At 40.9% G+C, this 20936-nt stretch overlaps 1 protein-coding gene across 7 annotated transcripts in view; it reads left to right on the forward strand.

The window, feature by feature from the left end:
- BICD1 (BICD cargo adaptor 1) overlaps window positions 1-20936 on the forward strand; it is a 272490-nt gene that overhangs the window by 207536 nt on the left and 44018 nt on the right. For 4 of the 7 annotated variants that reach the window (XR_004028348.1, XM_030804958.1, XM_030804957.1 and 1 more), the window contains exons 5-7: window positions 8836-9930; window positions 15914-16065; window positions 19802-20009. Coding sequence is in view for 6 of the 7 variants with exons in the window: in XM_030804958.1 (XP_030660818.1) it covers window positions 8836-9930; window positions 15914-16065; window positions 19802-20009 (1455 nt within the window). In the remaining variant the exon portion in view is untranslated. Of the gene's footprint in view, window positions 1-8835; window positions 9931-13849; window positions 14473-15913; window positions 16066-19801; window positions 20120-20936 lie in introns of those variants that run through there. The other 3 variants (XM_030804954.1, XM_030804955.1, XM_030804960.1) reach the window with 2 other exon arrangements.

Below are 20936 nucleotides of genomic sequence, written 5' to 3' on the forward strand. Positions count from 1 at the left end.
TGCCACTGCACTCCAGCCTGGGCAACAGAGTGAGACCCTGTCTCAAAAAAAAAAAAAAAAGGCTTTGAGTTAGATGATTTTTGCCCAACTGTAGGCTAACGTAAGTGTTCTGGACACTTTTAAGGTAGGCTAGACTAAGCTATTACTTAGACTTAGCTTATTACTATTACTAGACTTAGCTATTACTAAATATTTGGTAGGTTGTGTGTATTAAATGCATTTTAGACATGATATTTTCTTTTTTTTTTTCTTTCTTGTTTGAGATGGATTCTCACTGTGTTGCTCAGGCTGGAGTACAGTGGCACGATCTTGGCTCCCTGCAACCTCCACCTCCTGGGTTCAAGCGATTCTTGTGCCTCAGCTTCCTGAGTAGCTGGGAATACAGGCACATGCCACCATGCCCAGCTAATTTTTTAAATTTTTTTTTTTTTTAGTAGAGACGGAGTTTCACTATGTCGGTCTGGCTGGTCTCAAACTGACCTCAGGCAATCCACCTGCCTCAGTCTCCCAAAGTGCTGGAATTACAGGCATGAGCCAATGCGCCTGGCCATACTTAGGATATTTTCAGTTTACAATGGGTTTATTGAGATGTAACTCCATCACAAGTTGAGGAGCGTGTGTATACATTTTACACTTCTTTTGTTAAATTTATTCCTGCCGGGTGCAGTGGCTCACACCTGTAATCCCAGCACTTTGGGAGGCCTAGACAGGTGGATCACCTGAGGTCTGGAGTTCGAGACCAGCCTGACCAACATGGAGAAACCCCATCTCTACTAAAAATACAAAATTAACCAGGCGTGGTGGCACATGCCTGTAATCCCAGCTACTTGGGAGGCTGAGGCAGGAGAATTGCTTGATCCTGGGAGGTGGAGGTTGCGGTGAGCCGAGATTGTGCTATTGCACTCCAGCCTGGGCAACAAGAGTGAAACTCCATCTCAAAAAAAAAAAAAAATTATTCTGAAGTATATTATTTTTTGATAGTGCTATAAAAGCAATTGTTTTATTAATTTTATTTTTCATTGTTCACTGCTAGTATATAGAAATACAACTGATGTTTGTATATTGATCTTGTATCCTGCAACCTTGCTATACTTGCTTATTAGTCCTAATAGTTGTTTTTTAGTGAATTCCTTAAGAATTTCTATTAATATATACAAGATCATGTCATCTGTAAATAAAGATTATTTTACTTTTTTCTTTCCAATCTCAATACCTTTTATTTGATTTTCTCACCTAAGTTCCCTGGCTAGAACTCCAGTACAAATGGCAACAGCAGCCATCCTTGTTTTGCTCTGGGTGTTTCATAGATGCCCTTTATCCGGGTGAGAGAGTTTTCTTCTATGACTAGATGGTTGACTTTTTTTTTATTATCACAAATGGATATTAAATTTTGTCAAATGCTTTTTCTTCATATATTGAGATGATCATGTGGTTTTTGTCATGTATTCTCTTAGTACGGTATATTATATTTATTGACTCTTGAATGTTAAATCAACATTGTGTTTCTATGATTGCATTTGGTTATGTTACTGGATTCAGTTTGCTAGTATTTTGTTGAGGATTTTGTGTCTATATTCATAAGAGGTCTTGGTCTTTAGTTTTCTTGTCTCATAATATGTTTCTCTGGGATGGAGAGGCTGTTTGTTTTTTAGTTTTTTTTTTCTTTTTTGAAACAGAGTCTTGGTCTGTTGCCCAGGCTGGAGTGCAGTGACGTGATCTCAGCTCACTGCAACCTCTGCCTACCAGGTTCAAGCACTTCTCCTGCCTCAGCCTTCCAAGTAGCTGGGATTACAGGTGCACACCACCACATCAGGCTAATTTTTGTATTTTTAGTAGAGATGGGGTTTCACCATGTTGACTATGGTGGTCTCCAACTCCTGACCTCAAGTGATCCGCCCGCCTTGGCCTCCCAAAGTCCTGTTTATCTAGTTTTGGTATCAGAGTAATACTGGTCTCATAAGAGTTGGGAAGGATCCCTCTCCCTCCATCTTTTTTAGTCTTTGTCCAGTTTACTGATTTTTGTGTATTAGTGTGCATGAGAGAATTTTCTTTTCACCACACACTCTAGACACTTTTCTTTTAACAACTGATGAATGCCCTCATATAGAGTTTCTTTGTTCTGTCTTGATCTTTTTTCATAGAATTCTCTTTTGTTGGGGCCCAGACATGCATTATCAGAGTTGTTTCTCTTCAAGCAGAGAAGAACAAATTATTTAATAGTTCTGTTTGCGCATATTGATGCTATGTATACTGTTATAAGAATCACATGATCATTTAAGTGTCAAATTGAGAGTCAAAAGACTTGGCTGGGCAGGGTGGCTCTCACCTGTAATCCCAGCACTTGGGAAAGCCAAGTTGGCAGGATTGCATGAGGCCAGGAATTAAAGATCAGCCCGGGCCATGTAGAGCGACCTCATCTCTATTTATAAAAAGTCTTTGAGGCTGGGCACGGTGGCTCACACCTGTAATCCCAACATTTTGGGAGGCCGAGGCGGGCAGACCACATGAGGTCAGGAGTTCGAGACCAGCCTGGCCAACATGGTGAAACCCCATCTTTACTAAAAATACAAAAATTAGCCAGGTGTATTGGCATGTGCCTGTAATCCCAGCTACTTGGGAGGCTGAGGCAGGAGAGTTGCTTGAACCGGGAGGCAGAGGTTGCAGTGATCCAAGATCGCGCCACTGCACTCCAGCCTGGGCGACAGAGTGAGACTCCATCTCAAAATAAATAAATAAATAAAAAATAAAAGGTAAACACTCAGTGAAGTAAAAAATAATTTCTATGGGCTATAGGAACAATAATAATAATGGTAAACATGTGTTGTATACTTACACTAAACAGTTCACAAATACTGAAGTCAGGTTTTCTGGCACAACAACCAGTTCTACTATGAAAAAATAAAATCTCCAGTTCCAGACAGAAAATGAAGATTGTAGGAAGAGAAATAAGGCAACTATTCTCAGTCACTACAGAAGATTATAATAAACTCCTCAACTCTCTGTTGGATAAATTCTTTACAAATGGAAATTAAAATAGTAACACTTAAAATGTATAGTAATTTTAAGCTTTAAAGTGCTTTGCATTTTATTCATTCAGAGCACTAAATCTAAAACAATTTAGGCCAGGTACAGTGGCTCACACCTGTCATCCCAGCACTTTTGGAGGCCAAGGCGGGTAGATCACCTGAGGTCAAGAGTTCGAGACCAGCCTGACCAACATGGTGAAACTCTGTCTCTACTAAAAATACAAAAATTAGCCAGTCGTGGTGGCAGATGCCTGTAATCCCAGCTACTTGGGAGGCTGAGGCAGGAGAATCGCTTGAACCTAGGAGGCAGAGGTTGCAGTGAGCCGAGATCGCGCCATCGCACTCCAGCCTGGGCGACAGAGTGAGACTCCATCTCAAAAAAATAAATAAAATAAATAAATAAATAAAAGTTTAAGCATCTGCTCTTTGAAATCCAAATACAATTTACGGTACTCTAAGCCTTAATAGCTGAGTGAAAATATAATGTTGGAGTTTTACAAAATTACCTGTATTTCAGTAAATTTTTTGTCAGGCCAAACTTAATTATCTGGGAGAAATATATATATATATAGATAGATATGATATATTTATATGTGTATAATATATATTTACATATGTGTGTAATATATATGTAATTTGGATACAATTTCCTATTCAATTGATTTCAGCACAAACGTATTAAATATAGAAAGTAGTACTGTATAGCAGCAGTCCCCAACTTTTTTTGGACCAGTGATCTGTTTCATGGAAGACAATTTTTCCACAGATAGGGTGCGGGTGGTTGGGGGCCATTAGATCTCATAAGGAGCTTGCAACCTACATCCCTCACATGCACAGTTCACAATAGGGTTCACACTCCTATGACAATCTAATGCTGCCACTCATTTGACAGGCAGAGCTCAGGCGGTAATGTTTGCTCACCTGCCACTCACCTCCTGCTGTGTGGCCTGGTTCCTAATAGGCCACAGACCGGTACTGGTCAGAGGCCTGGGAGTTGGGGACTCCCGTTGTGTAGGGAGGAAACACACATGCAAGAGACAGTGTTCTGTTTGGTGTTTTCTGGAGATGCTATCATGAAGACACTGTAGGCTTACCTTTTTAGGCTTAGAAAATGTTTATATTAAATCTCAACTGTCAGAGTCCAGATCGAAGACTGTTCTAAAGGCATGACCTTATTCATCATAACACTTTTGCTGCTAAAACAAGCTTCAGACACATTCAGTACACTGTGTTTTGATCTAATATTTATCTGATCCGGAGGCTTTTCCTCTTGAAGGGCGTTTTGGAAACAGCCTTATCTGTAATCATGTGTACTAATCGAATAATACTTACACTTGCCAGTGCAAATTTGCTTAATTTTCAAGGGAAAAAAGGAAAACAAAAACACTTCTGACATAATCAGTTTTCACTGAGATTGTATAGAATAGAGATTTTCCATCTCCTTTATGAAAAATTCAAATGACATGGCTATTCATCAAATACCATATTACATAATTACCAGGTTTTTCACTGAAAACTATTGCCCAGATAGTCTGGGTAAGCAAATTCATCATCACCTCTGGAGATACAGTCTAACTAATGAAATCCAGCTAAGATTTGTATTCAAATATTTCCTGACTCTAAAATGAAAGAGTTGCTTTTATAAAATTTTCAAAATTGTGAGAACAGATGCGTTTGCCATGTAAAAACATTTCGGTTGTGGGAGGTGGACCACAGCTAACCAATTGTTCACAATAGCCAACATTGTAGAACCTTCAGTGTTAAATTCACTAACTCACTTCATCATCAAAATTCCCTATGAGGCGTTACTGTGCTCCTTGCATAGGTTACCAAACTGAAGCTTTCTCAGAGTCACGTAGCTAAGTAAATGTTGGTCCCGAGATTTGACTCCAGTGTTCTCTGATGCCACAGGCCTAGTTCTTTACCTGCAGTACTGTCATTTGAGAATAATTTGGTTTCTGCAGCCATAATATGTAATTTGCGGGTTGCTTCCTTTCATAGGTATGGACAAACGCTATGTCATAAAATCAGAGCTACAACTTAAAAGCCTCTAAGTAACAACTTGAGATAACAAAACTGTATCTGAAGTTCTAAGATATGTGATCATACTATACAAGCAGTCCTTGGTTTGCATAGTAGTCTGGGACAGTAAAAAATGGTTGTGCAAACTCAAACCATGCAAAACAAACAATCATTAATGGGGAAATTTACAATCGTTTTGTGAGCTTTAAATATTTTTGTGAAACATTAAAAAGTCTCTTACTGTTGGTTATAAATATATATAGAAATGAAAATATAGTAAAACTACTTAGTACTTCATAATTTAAAACATTAGGAACATTGAGAGTTAAACTTTTATTTCTTTGTAAACAGCTTATCAAGAGTATTTTGGTCTTGCTTTCTTCTATAAAGCTTAGGGCCGGGTGCGATGTCTCACGCCTGTAATCCCAGCACTTTGGGAGGCTGAGGTGGGCGGATCACAAGGTCAGGAGTTCCAGACCAGCCTGGCCAACATGGTGAAACCCCGTTTCTACTAAAAATACAAAAATTAGCCGGGCATGGTGGCGCGTGCCTGTAGTCCCAGCTGCTTGGGAGGCTGAGGCAGGAGAATCACCTGAACCCGGGAGACGGAGGTTGCAGTGAGCGTAGATCACACCACTGCACTTCAGCCTGGTGACAGAGCTAGACTGTGTCTCAAAAAAAAAAACAAACTTAGGACACTGAGCAAGAATCTTTTCTATGCTTTGGCAAATTGTCATCCTCATTTGTAAGTTTGGACCATCTTCCAACATTTTATCCTCTGCACTTTAAACATCTGGAAATATCTTTGCGAGTACCTTTAATGTGCTGGAATCACTTCCTCTTCGACATTTTCATCCTTTTTGCAACTATTGTACTTTTCTTTTTCTTTTTCTTTTTTTTTTTTTTTTTGAGACGGAGTCTCACTCTGTCGCCCAGGCTGGAGTGCAGTGGCGCAATCTCGGCTCATTGCAACCTCCGCCCCCCGGGTTCAGGCAATTCTCCTGCCTCAGCCTCCCCAGTAGCTGGGATTACAGGTGCGTGCCACCATGCCCGGCTAATTTTTTTTATATTTTTAGTAGAGACGGGGTTTCACCATGTTGGCCAAGCTGGTCTTGAACTACTGACCTCATGATCCACCCACCTCAGCCTCCCAAAGTGCTGGGATTACGGGTGTGAGCCACCGCACCCGGCCATACTGTATTTTTTCATTTAATAAATTGAAAATTTTGCCTCCACTAAATTTCTTTGGGTGCACATCTAAAGTCCCTCAAACAGCATTAGTGTCAACATTTCCATATTCAGTTATTTCTTCTATAACTCCATTTAGGTAGTTTTGGGGATTTTTTTAGAGGCAGGGTTTCACTATGTTGCCTCAGCTCCTGGGCCCAAGCAATACTTCTGCCTCAGCCCCCGGAATAGCTAGGACTACAGGCACACCCCACTTCACCTGGCTCCATTTATGTTTTTTTTTTTTTTTTTTTCAGATTTCATTTCCAACATCGTCACTCTTTGTTGCTGTCCTTTCTTTCTTGTTGTAATCCATTTTTGTAAAACATCACATGGATTTATCACTAGGAGACAAGACAAGGCAACTACATCCTTAGCTGTCTGTGAGTGAACTGAATAACTGATACATAGTAACCAGTCACTGGCCGACTTTGAATGAAGTGGTGTCATTGGCCATTGGTCATGATGTTATGTCGTGATTTGATAGACTGAAGTGCTGGCATCAAAGATTGTGCGTCATGCATTGCTCACAATCAATATATTTGGTCATTGAAATTTGGACCATGGTTTGGGGAGTAGCTGGTGTTCTAACTACAGCATAGTAACTGAAACTTACGCATATTAGAACCTTACCAAGCGAGGACTACCATGAAAGTTAAATGAGGGGCATCAGGTTCCACAAAGGATCGTAAAAATACTACTCTACTGTATTATACATTTACATATACACATGTGTATCCTAAAGTAATAAGCTAGTTTTAAAATATTAACCATACTTAATGATTAATATTTATTATATCTAATTATAATAATTTTACCTGCCATCTAGGGATTTAGAAGAGTTCGGAGGGATTTAATATATGATCCAGGAAGTTTGAAAGTTTGAATTGGGCCAGGCGCGGTGGCTCACGCCTGTAATCTTTGGGAGTGTAATCTTTGGGAGGCTGAGGTGGGCGGATCACGAGGTCAGGAGATAGAGACTATCCTGGCTAACACGGTGAAACCCCATCTCTACTAAAAATACAAAAAAATTAGCCGGGCGTGGTCGCGGACGCCTGTAGTCCCAGCTACTGGGGAGGCTGAGGCGGGAAAATGACATGAACCTGGGAGGCAGAGCTTGCAGTGAGCCGAGATCCCACCACTGCACTCCAGCCTGGGAGACAGAGTGAAACTCCATCTCAAAAAAAAAAAAAAAGAAAAAAAAAAGAAAGTTTGAATAGATACCTTCCTTTAGATATAAAGACATTCAGCATCAATTCATTGCTCTTAAAGCAGATCTCATGATGATTTATTTTTTAAAAAGAAGAAGAAAGAAAAGAAAACACAAGTGCAGAAGGATATGAACACCATGATACTTCTTATAGAACAATAATGTAAACAATATTATTTGGTTATTGAGAAACATTTACATTATGAATGTAAAAACTCATAATTCATAATATTTACCCATATGGAAGGAGAGAAAATGCTTTAAAATTTTTTCACATTGCAATTTCTTATATACCTATGTTTAATGAGACAGTATTTTATATGGACACCTGAGTGTTTTTCATCACACGGTAATACTTACATGTCACATTATTCAAATTAATTACTAATATTTAAAATTCCTGTTTTGGACTGAAGGAATTGAATTGACTTATAAGTCTTCTTTTAGCCCTAAAATTCTGTATGTGTCTTTGACTTTTATATTAGAAACCATCAAAGCTGGGCATGGTGGCTCCCGCCTATAATCCTAGCACTTGGGGAGGCGGAGGCAGGGGGCTGGCATGCGCCTAGGTATTCAACACCAGCCTGGACGACATAGCAAGACTCTGTCTCTGCACGCACACAAAATTAGCCAGGTGTGGTGGTGCATACCTGTAGTCCCAGCTACTCAGGACACTGAGGTGGAAGGATCACTTGAGCCTGAGAGGCAGAGGCTTCAGTAAGCCATGATTGTGCCACTGCACTCCAGTGTGAGTGACAGAGCGATACCCTGTCTTTAAAAAAAGATAAAAACTATCAAATGTAGTGCATGTTTATTTTGGGAACTAAATGCTTATTTTTAAGAGGATGGTTAAAGTACTCAGCATTATTTAGGGAGTTAAAGCCTTAGGTTTTAAACCTGATTTGGGGTTGAACTCTGGGAAGGAAAATATGATTGATTCATAGGCACCCTGATACAGTCACTTATGATCTGAAAAGCAGATGTACTCTAAGGCACTCAAAGTAAAATAACACCAGTCCTATGCGTATTCTTACAGTCATGTTGTTTTCTGCAAGGTGTTAAAAATGAAAATAAGATTGTTCTAATAACATTGAAGTTTCATGAGTATATGTGTATGATACAAGCAAAATTGATGGGTAACTGCTTGCAGCATAATTCTTTTAGAATTATGTACTTTTAGATTGACTTACCAGAACTGCTGAAATAAAAACACTCCAATTTAATTTGAAATAGTGGGAACATTGGCTCTGCTGCAGTGATTTTAGTGTATACATGCCCAACTGTGAATGGACTAAGCTCATCATTGGTGCTGCATTGAGGTCATTCAGAGACTGTCTTTTGCCGTTGCAGGTAGAGCGGGAAAAGGCCATTCTTTTGGCCAACCTGCAGGAGTCACAGACACAGCTGGAACACACCAAGGGGGCACTGACGGAGCAGCATGAGCGGGTGCACCGGCTCACAGAGCACGTCAATGCCATGAGGGGCCTGCAAAGCAGCAAGGAGCTCAAGGCTGAGCTGGACGGGGAAAAGGGCCGGGACTCAGGGGAGGAGGCTCATGACTACGAGGTGGACATCAATGGTTTAGAGATCCTGGAATGCAAATACAGGGTGGCAGTAACTGAGGTCATTGATCTGAAAGCTGAAATTAAGGCCTTGAAGGAGAAATATAACAAATCTGTAGAAAACTACACTGATGAGAAGGCCAAGTATGAGAGTAAGATCCAGATGTATGATGAGCAGGTAACAGGTCTGGAGAAGATCACAAAGGAGAGTGGTGAGAAGATGGCCCACATGGAGAAGGAGCTGCAAAAGATGACCAGCATAGCCAACGAAAATCACTACACCCTTAATACGGCCCAGGACGAGTTAGTGACATTCAGTGAGGAGCTAGCTCAGCTTTACCACCATGTGTGTCTGTGTAATAATGAAACTCCCAACAGGGTCATGCTGGATTACTATAGGCAGAGCAGAGTCACCCGCAGTGGCAGCCTGAAAGGGCCTGATGATCCCAGAGGACTTTTATCCCCACGATTAGCCAGGCGGGGTGTGTCATCCCCGGTAGAAACAAGGACCTCATCTGAACCAGTTGCAAAAGAAAGCACAGAGGCCAGCAAAGAACCAAGTCCCACTAAGACCCCCACAGTCTCTCCTGTTATTACTGCCCCACCGTCATCTCCAGTATTGGATACAAGTGACATCCGCAAAGAGCCAATGAATATCTACAACCTTAATGCCATAATCCGGGACCAAATCAAGCATCTGCAGAAAGCTGTGGACCGGTCTCTGCAACTGTCTCGTCAAAGAGCAGCGGCTCGGGAGCTAGCCCCGATGATTGATAAAGACAAGGAAGCCTTAATGGAGGAGATCCTCAAGCTGAAGTCCCTGCTGAGCACCAAACGGGAGCAGATCGCCACACTGAGGGCGGTGTTGAAAGCCAACAAGCAGGTAATCTCATTCTCCTGGCGAAAGCATGCCAGTCAAAGCTTTCTTAACTAATGTATTCCCTAATTTTATTGAGTATCGAGTATCGTCAAGATGAGAGTTCAGATGCTTGGTCAGTGGATAAATAAAACTGTCCCAGTGCCAGATCAGAATGTCATAATAATTATTATTTTTAAATGATGAAATATCTGTGCCCAGCTAGGTGGAGGCAGAGGTGAGGAAGTTAAAGCAGGAACACAGGAGAAGATCCAGATGCCTTTCTGCAGATGTAGAAAGGCAGCTCAGGCGGTGCTGGGCTGAAGCCTGGCAGTGTGTGGCTGTGGAAACAGGAGATGGAGGGTGGCAGAATAGGCTGGCAAGGCAGGTTACACCAACCAGGGAGATACAGCAGGAAAGACAAACACCCAGCAGGCAGCTGGGGCAAACAGAGGGAAATCTGGGTGCATATGGTGAAGAAGGTCTGATGGCCAATAACTAGACCCCAGCTTTGGAGCTGGAGGTTCAGATTCAAGACTCAATTTCTAGGGGTATAGCAAAATTATTATTTTTTAATTATTTTATTATTTTTGTTTTGAGACAGAGTCTCCCTCTGTTGCTCAGGCTGGAGTGCAGTGGCGCCATCTCTGTGCACTGCAACCTCCGCCTCCTGGGTTCAGGCAATTCTCATGCCTCAGCCTCCGAAGCAGCTGGGATTACAGGCAGGTGCCACCATGCCCGGCTAACTTTTTGTGTTTTCAGTGGAGACAGAATTTCGCCATATTGTCTAGGCTGGTCTCGAACTCCTGACCTCAAGTGATCCGCCCACCTCGGCCTCCCAAAGTGCTGGGATTACAGGCATGAGCCACCGCACCCAGCCAAGTATAGCAACATGAAAAGGAGTGTTTTGTCCTTCATCCCAAACTTAGAGAAACAAGAGCGCTAAATAAATGAACAAGTCAGGGATGAAAGGCAAGACAACTGTGAGGAACTGAGCGAGTAACAGAAACAAAGCCAGACGGATCGTTACCAACAAATTAAATAGTTTGGGGCCACTTTAGCAAGCAAATAATAGAGAGAGAGTGTGAGAGAGTATGAGAATGAGCTCTACCTGTGCTAGTGACCGCGGATCTGAAATTTAGGTTCATCTGGGATGTTAACTCACCTGGGTCAGAGCTTAAGTAATAGGGAGCTTTTCCTAGCTATTGATCTTGTCCTTCTGGACAAGTAGTAATGTTACAACATGAACCTGTCTAATTCCCAGCCCTCCTTAATGACTGAAATTGTTTGCACCCTGAGTTTTACCTGGGTGGGAGTGCTGCGAAATATAGGCAGGAAAATTATTTTCACCTTTATTTAGTTTATCGGAAAAGATATTCTCGAAAGACACATATTTGAGAAAGGTGCTGAATAAATGTTGGTGTTGATAAAGAGAAGCAACAAAGCACCAAATGCCCTCTTGCAAACGCAAGCAGTTCCGGTGAATAGTAGGTCAAGGGAGCTCTTGGTCTTTGGAGAATGAGGGTTAATTTCAGATTCAGAGTGTCTTCTCCATTTGCCATCATCTGGGGAAAACCACGCCCTTATTATATCATCTACAGTGCAGCTTTCAAGTCCTCTCCTCTAGTTCCCATCAATCTATTTATATAATTGACATCTATACCATAAGCTATAATATTGTTTGCACTATTAACATGTTTTATATAAACCTAAGGGCAAAATATGACTTTATTTTGTATTGTCACTTTAGAGAAATAGAAAAGATTAGAGTGAATGAAACCATCATTCTCAGCAAACTATTGCAAGGACAAAAAACCAAACACCGCATGTTCTCACTCATAGGTGGGAACTGAACAATGAGAACACTTGGACACAGGAAGGGGAACATCACACACCGGGGCCTGTTGTTGGGTGAGGGGAGGGGAGAGGGAAAGCATTAGGAGATATACATAATGTAAATGACGAGTTAATGGGTACGGCACACCAACATGGCACATGGATACATATGTAACAAACCTGTACGTTGTGCACATGTACCCTAGAACTTAAAGTATAATAAAATATCTATATATATAAAATAAATAAAATAAAAAGAGAAAAGATTAGGGTGAATGAAGAATTTGTGAGAGATCTGACTCCAATTTTAGGTCAGAATAAAGGAATTTATTATTATAACTCTGCTATAATTTAAAGACCCAATGATTCAGAGTGGTCATAAATAACCAATACCGTATTAGATAAGGCTTACACAAGGACATGCTATCCTGGGGCATTCTTGGTCAAGCCATCTAGATAACTTCTCTGACTTCTTCCTAAAGGTTGAATATTAACAATTTAGGGCTGGGTGCAATGGCTCACGCCTGTAATCCCAGCACTTTGGGAGGCCAAGGCCAGTGGATCACTTGAGGTCAGGAGTTTGAGACCAGCCTGACCAACATGGAGAAACACCGTCCCTACTAAAAATACAAAATTAGCCAGGTGTGGTGGCGGGTGCCTGTAATCTCAGCTACTTGGGAGGCCGAGGCAGGAGAATCGCTTGAACCCGGGGGGCAGAGGTTGCGGTGAGCCGAGATCGCATGACTGCGCTCCAGCCTGGGCAACAAGAGTGAAAATCTGTCTTAAAAAAAAAAAAAAAAAAAAATCAAGATGCTTAACTGAAACAGAGGTATAGATGAGGACACTTGGCCAACCAACAGAGACTAATTTGTGAACAAGCATTCATTGATTACATATTTTCTGGGAGGCAGTAAGTAGGGATGCAAAAATAAATGACATAATCTAGTAGGAATTCCACAATTGCCTACAGCTGTTTACAAGACAGGCCCTATCAAGCACTTTAGAGTGATGTAAACAGTACCACAGGAAATCAGAACAGAACAAAGCATTCCTAGCTGAAGTTTTATTTTCACAGTGCTTTGTGGTACAGGTTGCATATCCCTTTTCGAAAACGTTTGGGATGAGAAATGTTTCAGATTTTGGATTTTGGACATTTGCATATATACAAAATGAGTTATCTTGGGGATGGGATCCAAGTCCAAACATGAAATTTACTTATGTTTCCTGTATTCCTATACACATAGCCTGAAGGTAATTTTATACAATATTCTTAATGATTCTGTGGCTGAAACAAAGTTTTGACTCTGACTCATTACATGAGGTCAGGTGTAGAATTTTGTGGCTCATGTCAGCACTCAAAAGGTTTCAGATTTTGAAGCATTTTGGATTTTGGATTAAGAATGCTCAACTTGTACCATTTGCATTACATTAGAGTTACAGTCTATATGGGCTCAGTAAATTAAATGAAAACACATTTCTAGCGATGCATTTGGTCTACACGTTCATGATGTTGGGCCTGTTGCTGTGATGCTTGTGTGCCGTAAATAGCTTCAAGTATTAACAGATGACATTCACTATATTTAGACATTGTGGAATGTTTGTTTTTAAAGTTAAGGTGAGAATTCTGGGGTACAGGGGAAAAAAGGAAATCTCCCTGTTTTAAAACAGGCATTCTACTATACAGCCATAAGAAAGAAAAGAATGAGATCATGTCATTTACAGGGACATGGTTGGAGTTGGAGACCATTATCCTTAGCAAACTAACACAGGAACAGAAAACCAGATACCGCATGTTCTCACTTATAAGTGGGAGCTAAATGATGAGAGCAAATAGACACATAGAGGGGAACAACACACACTGGTTCCTATTGGAGGCTGAAGGATGAGAGGAAGGAGAGGATCAGGAAAAATAACAAATGGATACTGGGCTTATACACCTGGGTGAAGAAATGATTGGTACAGCAAACCCCCATGACACACATTTACCTATGTAACAAACCCGCACATCCTGCAGCTGTACCCCTGAACTTAAAAGTTAAAAATAAATAAATAAAATAGGCATTCTGTAGTCTCTATGAATCTTCTCATTTACCGAAGGATTTTTTCATAGGCACAGTGCCTTCTGATGAAGTCAGTAAGTGCTTATGAAGCACCGTCCATCTAGCACTGTGCTAGATGCTGAAGATTCAAAGACTAACATATGGTCCCTGCCTTCCAGAAGACTCAGCCTCCTGGGGATGTCAGGATAGAAACACAATTACAGTTCAACGTTACACATGCTGTAATCCAAGTTATGAGAACAATGCAGAGGAAGCAACTATGGTTTCCTAGAAGAGCGGAAAAGACTGCACAGAAGCAATTATACCTTAGTTCGTTCTTAAAGGATAAGGAGTTGTTTTCCAGAGGAGGAGGAAGTAATTCCAGACAGAACAGTAGGTAGAGAGGCTTAGGAGTGACAAAATAGAATGATATATTCAGGGAATGCTCACAAAGGTCTATGTGGCTGGAAATAAGACTTTTTTTTAATTTAGAAAGTCAACTTTGGAACGTGTGGAGAAAGGGGTGAATGCAGACATCAGCAAATCCAATGAGTTATGGACACTTAAAATTACTTAATTCTGGAAAAACTTTGCACAGTCTATGGACAAACAAATCTACAAACAAAACTGAGGCTTTGGGGTATTTGTCACAAACAATAAATGAGTTCGTATTTCTATTTCAGATCTAGCTCTTCTGTTATCCCCCACTTTATTCCCGTTAAATACTGACCATGGGATTCTATGTGCTTACAAATTTGTTACATCTACATTTCACAACTTAAACATACTTTTCTGTTTTAAATGAATACGTGTCTAAGCTTTTTAAACACTAAACAACTGCCATTTTTCCCCAGGTCAGTTTCTGCATTGTGGATAATTTTCTGAATCTGTAAGATTTCTGAAGATTCCTCCATGTATTAACACTACAGAACATACAGAAGTATTTTATGAGTAAAGTCTCATTTTAATCTGAATTTAAATCCAATCAAAACTCATAAGAAACTACTTCGGAATCAAAACAGTAACAAAGTACCCTATCCCAACATTGATTTAATTAAGAAATAATTTATTTCTATAGATCTTGGCACTTTGCATATGAAGATTTGAAGCTGCCCGCTTCAAGCACAAAAAGAAATGTTAAAAACCAAGGTAGTCTTCCTGGGAAACCGCATTAGTAATGGATTTCTCTACTAGTATTGGGGTTTTTCATTAGTATGGGGTATCTGTATACACTTTGAAAAGTTATAGTTTCCAGTTTGTAAAAATCATGTGTTCCCAGTTTGGCTTCAACATGCCAACTGTGTGCTGTGCATCAAACAGGCCATCCCTAATTATACACGGATTTTAGGCATTGATTCAGTCAGTGCGTTCTTCTACTCCTGTGTGTTCCAGGGTAGCTCTTGATTTGAAACACTATTAATTCCAAGAGCTTCAGATATGCCCAAATCCCAGATTCAAACAAATGTTTTAACTCATTCAGCATTTTATAACCCCTACTTTTATGGCGATTTTGAAGGAATTATATTTGACTATATTTCATTGTTTGGACAAATTGTATGCAAATTAGAAAGTAATTAGTTCTTTATCACTTCTTTTCCTTAAACATATGATAACATGGATTTATAGTTTATCATATACTCATATGATAAATTACAATGGTGTATGTCTTTTATTCTATGTTTTGGGCCCACAGAGCACAGGTGACAAAATTTGAATTCTAACGTATTCCAATTTGATTATTCCAATTGAAGCTGTGCTTCTTTACTAAATAATTGGTAAAAAAATTTTTTTGTCTAAAGTTTCATTTTGGCTCCCTCCTTGTCCTAAAATCCCATACTTTCAGCAATCTGCATTAAATATTTATTAAACTACTGTCATTCTCTTAGCTCCTGATACTGATTCTGGCTCGCAGCGGGCTTCTAGGGCAATTTAACCACATTGTGAATTCACAACACATTTTGACATTAAAGAAAAATTTCCCTGTGTCCAAAGTGCATACCTATGTTTATATAAAACGTAACCAAATCAATTTCACTTTCCTTTTATAAAAGAACATAATAGGCACAGCATGAAGCAATCTGTGTGATGGATTTTCCTGATATGAAAATTGTAAGCAGTGTGATTTTCTGCTTTAGACAGCTGAGGTGGCGCTAGCTAATCTCAAGAACAAATATGAAAATGAAAAAGCAATGGTGACTGAAACCATGACGAAGCTTAGAAATGAACTGAAGGCTTTGAAAGAAGATGCTGCAACCTTCTCATCCCTGAGAGCAATGTTTGCAACAAGGTAACAGTATTTTCTTCCTACCACTGGGTGTGGCAGGTGGGGAAAAGGCTTTAAGAGTCACCGCTCTGCCTTTGTGCATGTTGAGTGTATTTGGTGAGTAGTCTAGGATGGCTAAGTGTGAAGAAAATCGGTGGAAGTCCTCTCTGACGCATCTAAATTTTGCAAGCCTTCTGTGCTGTTTTCCAGAGCCCCCTACTGAACACTCTGGATCCAGAAATTCTATTACATAAAAATATTTTTTAAGTAAGCTAATATTAATAGATTGTTTCTAGAATTTATGCGTCCCAAAGAGACTCTCCCTCCAAATAAAAAGCTTTCAATAAGGAAAAAACCCCACTTCCTAGAATAGCTAAATATTATCACCTCTGAAACAGAGTTCTGTGAAGGAAGTAGGTGAAAGTATATAAAAGTGCCTTACCTTTAGTACTGTGCGAGAAGATACTGTCATAATGAAGGTTAATAATCATCATATCAGCTAACTACTTACAATTTTTTTTTTTTTTTTTTTTTTTTTTGAGGCAGAGTCTCACTCTGTCGCCCGGGCTAGAGGGCAGTGGTGCGATCTCAGCTCACTGCAACCTCCGCCTCCCAGGTTCTAGCGATTCTCCTGCCTCACCCTCCCGAGTAGCTGGGACTACAGGTGCCCACCACCACGCCCGGCTAATTTTTTATATTTTTAGTAGAGATGGGGTTTCACCGTGTTAGCCAAGATGGTCTCGATCTCCAGACCTCGTGATCCGCCTGCCTCAGCCTCCCAAAGTGCTGGGATCACAGGCGTGAGCCACCGCACCCAGGTTTTTTTGTTTGTTTGTTTTTGTTTTTTGAGATGGAGTCTCGCTCTGTCGCCCAGGCTGGAGTGCAGTGGTGCTATCTCAGCTCACTGCAACCTCCGCCTCCTGGGTTCACGCCATTCTCCTGCCTCAGCCTCCTGAGTAGCTGGGACTACAGGTGCCCGCCACCACGCCCAGCTAATTTTTTGTACTTTTAGTAGAGACGGGGTTTCACCCTGTTAGCCAGGATGGTCTCGATCTCCTGACCTCGCGATCCGCCCACCTTGGCCTCTCAAAGTGCTGGGATCACAGGCGTGAGCCACCACACCCGCCTGTATTTTGTGTTTAAACATGAAGTGATTGTTAAGAATGTATTTGATTTGAAGTTTTCAGAATCTTGAGATTTTCAATATACTGTTGAAATACATTTTTTGCTGTCACAATGCAGTGTCAAAAAAGACCTTTTTTTTTTTTTTTTGAGATACATAGGGTCTCACTCTGTCACCCAGGCTGAAGTGCAGTGGTGCCCTCTCAGTTCACTGCAGCCTGGACATCCTGGGCTCAAGCAATCCTCCCACCTCATCTCAGCCTCCCGAGTAGCCGGGATTGCAGGCTTGCACCACCACACTCACTAATTTTTGTGGGTTTTGTGGAGGCAGGGTCTCACTATGTTGCCCAGGCTGGTCTCAAACTCCTGGGCTCAAGAGATCCTCCCACCTCGGCCTCCGAAAGCCCTGAGATACGGGTATGAGCCACCATGCCCGACCAAATCCTACCAATTATGTATCTTGTATGATGCAAACTTGGTGCAAAATTCACGAATAACTACTATGGCTTTACTTGCAGATTTAGTAAATAATTTACATGTAGCTGATACATGTAAAAGTGTTAAAAACAAAAAAAGATCTCCTGAGCTTTATAGGAGTCCCCCAGAAACTGTCCAGCTTTCTTTGTATGTTAGGAGAGTACAGGCTTAAGCTCAGACCTTGTGATTGAATCTCTTGGAGATGGCGGTGAGAAGGCTGAGTGCCGGAGAGCCCACAGGGGTGCAGAGGAACTGGAGGGAACTAGCTTCTGGGTCTCAGGGCATGGCAGTGTTTGGGGAATAGAATGTGTTTACCTGGCCGCTATGATGGACAGGATAAAGAATAGGAATGGGGCACAATGTCCCCTTCTTTGATGAAAGAATCAGGATTACATTTGGAATCAAGAAAACATAAATTTCCTCTTTGAGAAGGAAATTTTTAAAAATGTCAAAAGACATTTCAAGTCTGAATCTGATTTATATAAGAATTATTATTCCCTGGCCGGGCACGGTGGCTCACACCTGTAATCCCAGCACTTTGGGAGGCCGAGGTGGGTGGATCACCTGAGGTCAGGAGTTCGAGACCAGCCTGGCCACCGTGGTGAAACCCCGTCTCTACTAAAAATACGAAAATTAGCCGGGCATGGTGGTACTCGCCTGTAATCCCAGCTACTCAGGAGGCTAAGGGAGGAGAATCACTTGAACATGGGAGATAGAGGTTGCAGTGAGCTGAGATCATGCCACTGCACTCCAGCCTGGGTGATAGAGCGAGACTCCGTCTCAAAAATAATAATAATTTTTTATATAAAGGAATTGTTATCCCCAAATTGTCCATTTTCACAGACTTGTTTTGGCGTGAACAATATTTGTTATTCATATTTTAGTGGGTAAATAAACTCAGAAAAACTCAGAGTGAGCTTTTTCCCCATGCCACCTCTACCTTCCAAATGTGTATGTGCTCAGGTTTTGCCTTTGGTAAGGGAAAAAGATCACCGAGCTTATCTTCCTTCTTCGGCACAAGTATGACACCTGAATAAAGATGTTTTGGACAGCCTGCTGTATGTATATCAAGCCCTGTGCAAATCTTGGTTTTTGCAGGGTTTTCTGTTTTTTGTTTTTTGACAACTCATTGCTCTGTCATCTGGTTGAGAAATCATCGAAAATGCTCAGTTTTCTAATGTAGGCAAATCAGTCAAATTGGCGAGCAACAGCTGCAATCTATACTAAATTAAACTAAAACGTATAACTATAGATAAGGAAATGTTTTCTTTATAAGCATTATTATTTTGGATACTATAGGCATAGCCTATAATAAACTTGTTACATTCCTCCAAAGAATACAATGTTACACAGTAAAAAGAGCTACTGTAAGACACTTCAGGCACAATGGACACTGTGTGAGACTTGACTGTTTGTTATTCTGCTGTTACACAGCAGCTCCACGATAACTCTGTCCCTGGGATTTAAGACATTGCCTATTAAGACTGTCTCTATATGGGCTGGGTGCAGTGGCTGATACCTGTAATCCCAGCACTTTGGGAGACTGAGGCAAGAAGATCACTTGAGGCCAGGAGTTCGAGACCAGTCTTGGCAACATAGTGAGACCCTGTCTCTTTAAAAAATAATGACTGGGCATGGTGGCTCACGCTGGTAATCCCAGCACTTTGGGAGGCCAAGGTAGGAGGATCACTTGAGGTCAGGAGTTTGAGACCAGCCTGGCCAACATGATGAAACCCCGTCTCTACTAAAAAAAATACAGAAATTAGCTTGGCATGGTGGCACACTCCTGTAATTTCAGCTACTCGCGAGGCTGAGGCATGAGAATCGCTTGAACCTGGGAGGCAGAGGTTGCAGTGCGCCAAGATCATGCCCACTTCACTCCAGCCTGGGCGATACAGCAAGACTCAGTCTCAAAAAACGAATAAACAAAACAACAACAAAATAATAATAAATTTTTAAAAAATGTCCCATATATCTCATTGTATGGATGAATATACATTCCAATTTTCTGCTATTATAGGTTATTTACATTCTGTTGCTAGACCTTTAAACCAGTCTTCTAAATTTCTAAATTTCAGTCAAATTTATTACTTTTCAACTTAAGTCCCAAATTCAGTTTCACCAAGATTTTCCTCTGACCGCTTCGCTGTTTTGGTTCCAGATGTGATGAATATGTCACCCAGTTGGATGAGATGCAGAGACAGTTAGCAGCCGCAGAGGATGAGAAGAAGACTCTAAATACTTTGTTACGAATGGCTATCCAGCAAAAACTCGCCCTGACCCAGAGGCTGGAGGACTTAGAGTTTGACCATGAGCAGTCCCGACGCAGCAAAGGCAAACTTGGAAAGAGCAAGATCGGCAGCCCTAAAGTAAGTGGGGAGGCATCAGTCACCGTGCCCACCATAGACACTTACCTCCTGCATAGTCAGGGCCCACAGACACCCAACATTCGGGTCAGCAGTGGCACTCAGAGGAAAAGGTATGCATGCAGCGATCTTCGTAGTACGGTGCAGTGGCCAGATTTTAGTTAACTGCAAAAATGAATGTGCTCTTGTTGTGGAGGATGGAGGAGGGGAAGGAAAAGAAAAAATGGGAGCTGGCATAGAAATGGTCTTGCTAATGTGGGTCTTTCCAGATCAAAACCTTTTTGATAATTGTGTTTATGTAGTCCTTTCTAACCCCCTGCCCAATCCCTCCTCTTGATGAATCATAATATAATTTTCAAGTGTCTGTTAATATTTTTGCTACTCTTTGTATGTGTAAATATGCCTCTCCCTTACCTCCAACCTAAGAATTGGTAGAAAAAGGTGGATATTAAGAATGAAGCTGTGTTCTACCTGGGTTATAATTTTAAAAGTCATTGTACCTTTGGAAATGGTGCTGTTTATCAGCTTCTCTTTAATGGGGCAAGGGTATGAATATGTTGTCTTAGGCAAACTTTTGTCCATATGACCAAAGCTGATGACGGACTGAAAGGGGATGTCGATATCTAGATAAAATGGGATGGAATACGCACAGTCCTTTTCTTGAAAGCAGGTTTTTGTGCTTTTTCATTTGGCATGGGAATATTGCTCAGAGAAACCACTTGTAAGGTTTTTAGGGGCTTGATTGTGACCTCTTTCCAGAGTCCTGGCTGTTGAGTTACTTACCCTGTATTTTCGGTTAATGGTAACGTTTTTATTTTAGGAGCTTTCATTAAAGACTCAAATAATATATTTTCTATTTGCGGTTCAAGCTGACTAACTGTAATAAATCTCTTTTCCAGTATCCAGAACAGTTTCCAAATAGGGTTGTAT

The sequence above is a fragment of the Nomascus leucogenys genome, chromosome 23 (assembly GCF_006542625.1).
Source record: "Nomascus leucogenys isolate Asia chromosome 23, Asia_NLE_v1, whole genome shotgun sequence".
NCBI lineage: Eukaryota > Metazoa > Chordata > Mammalia > Primates > Hylobatidae > Nomascus > Nomascus leucogenys.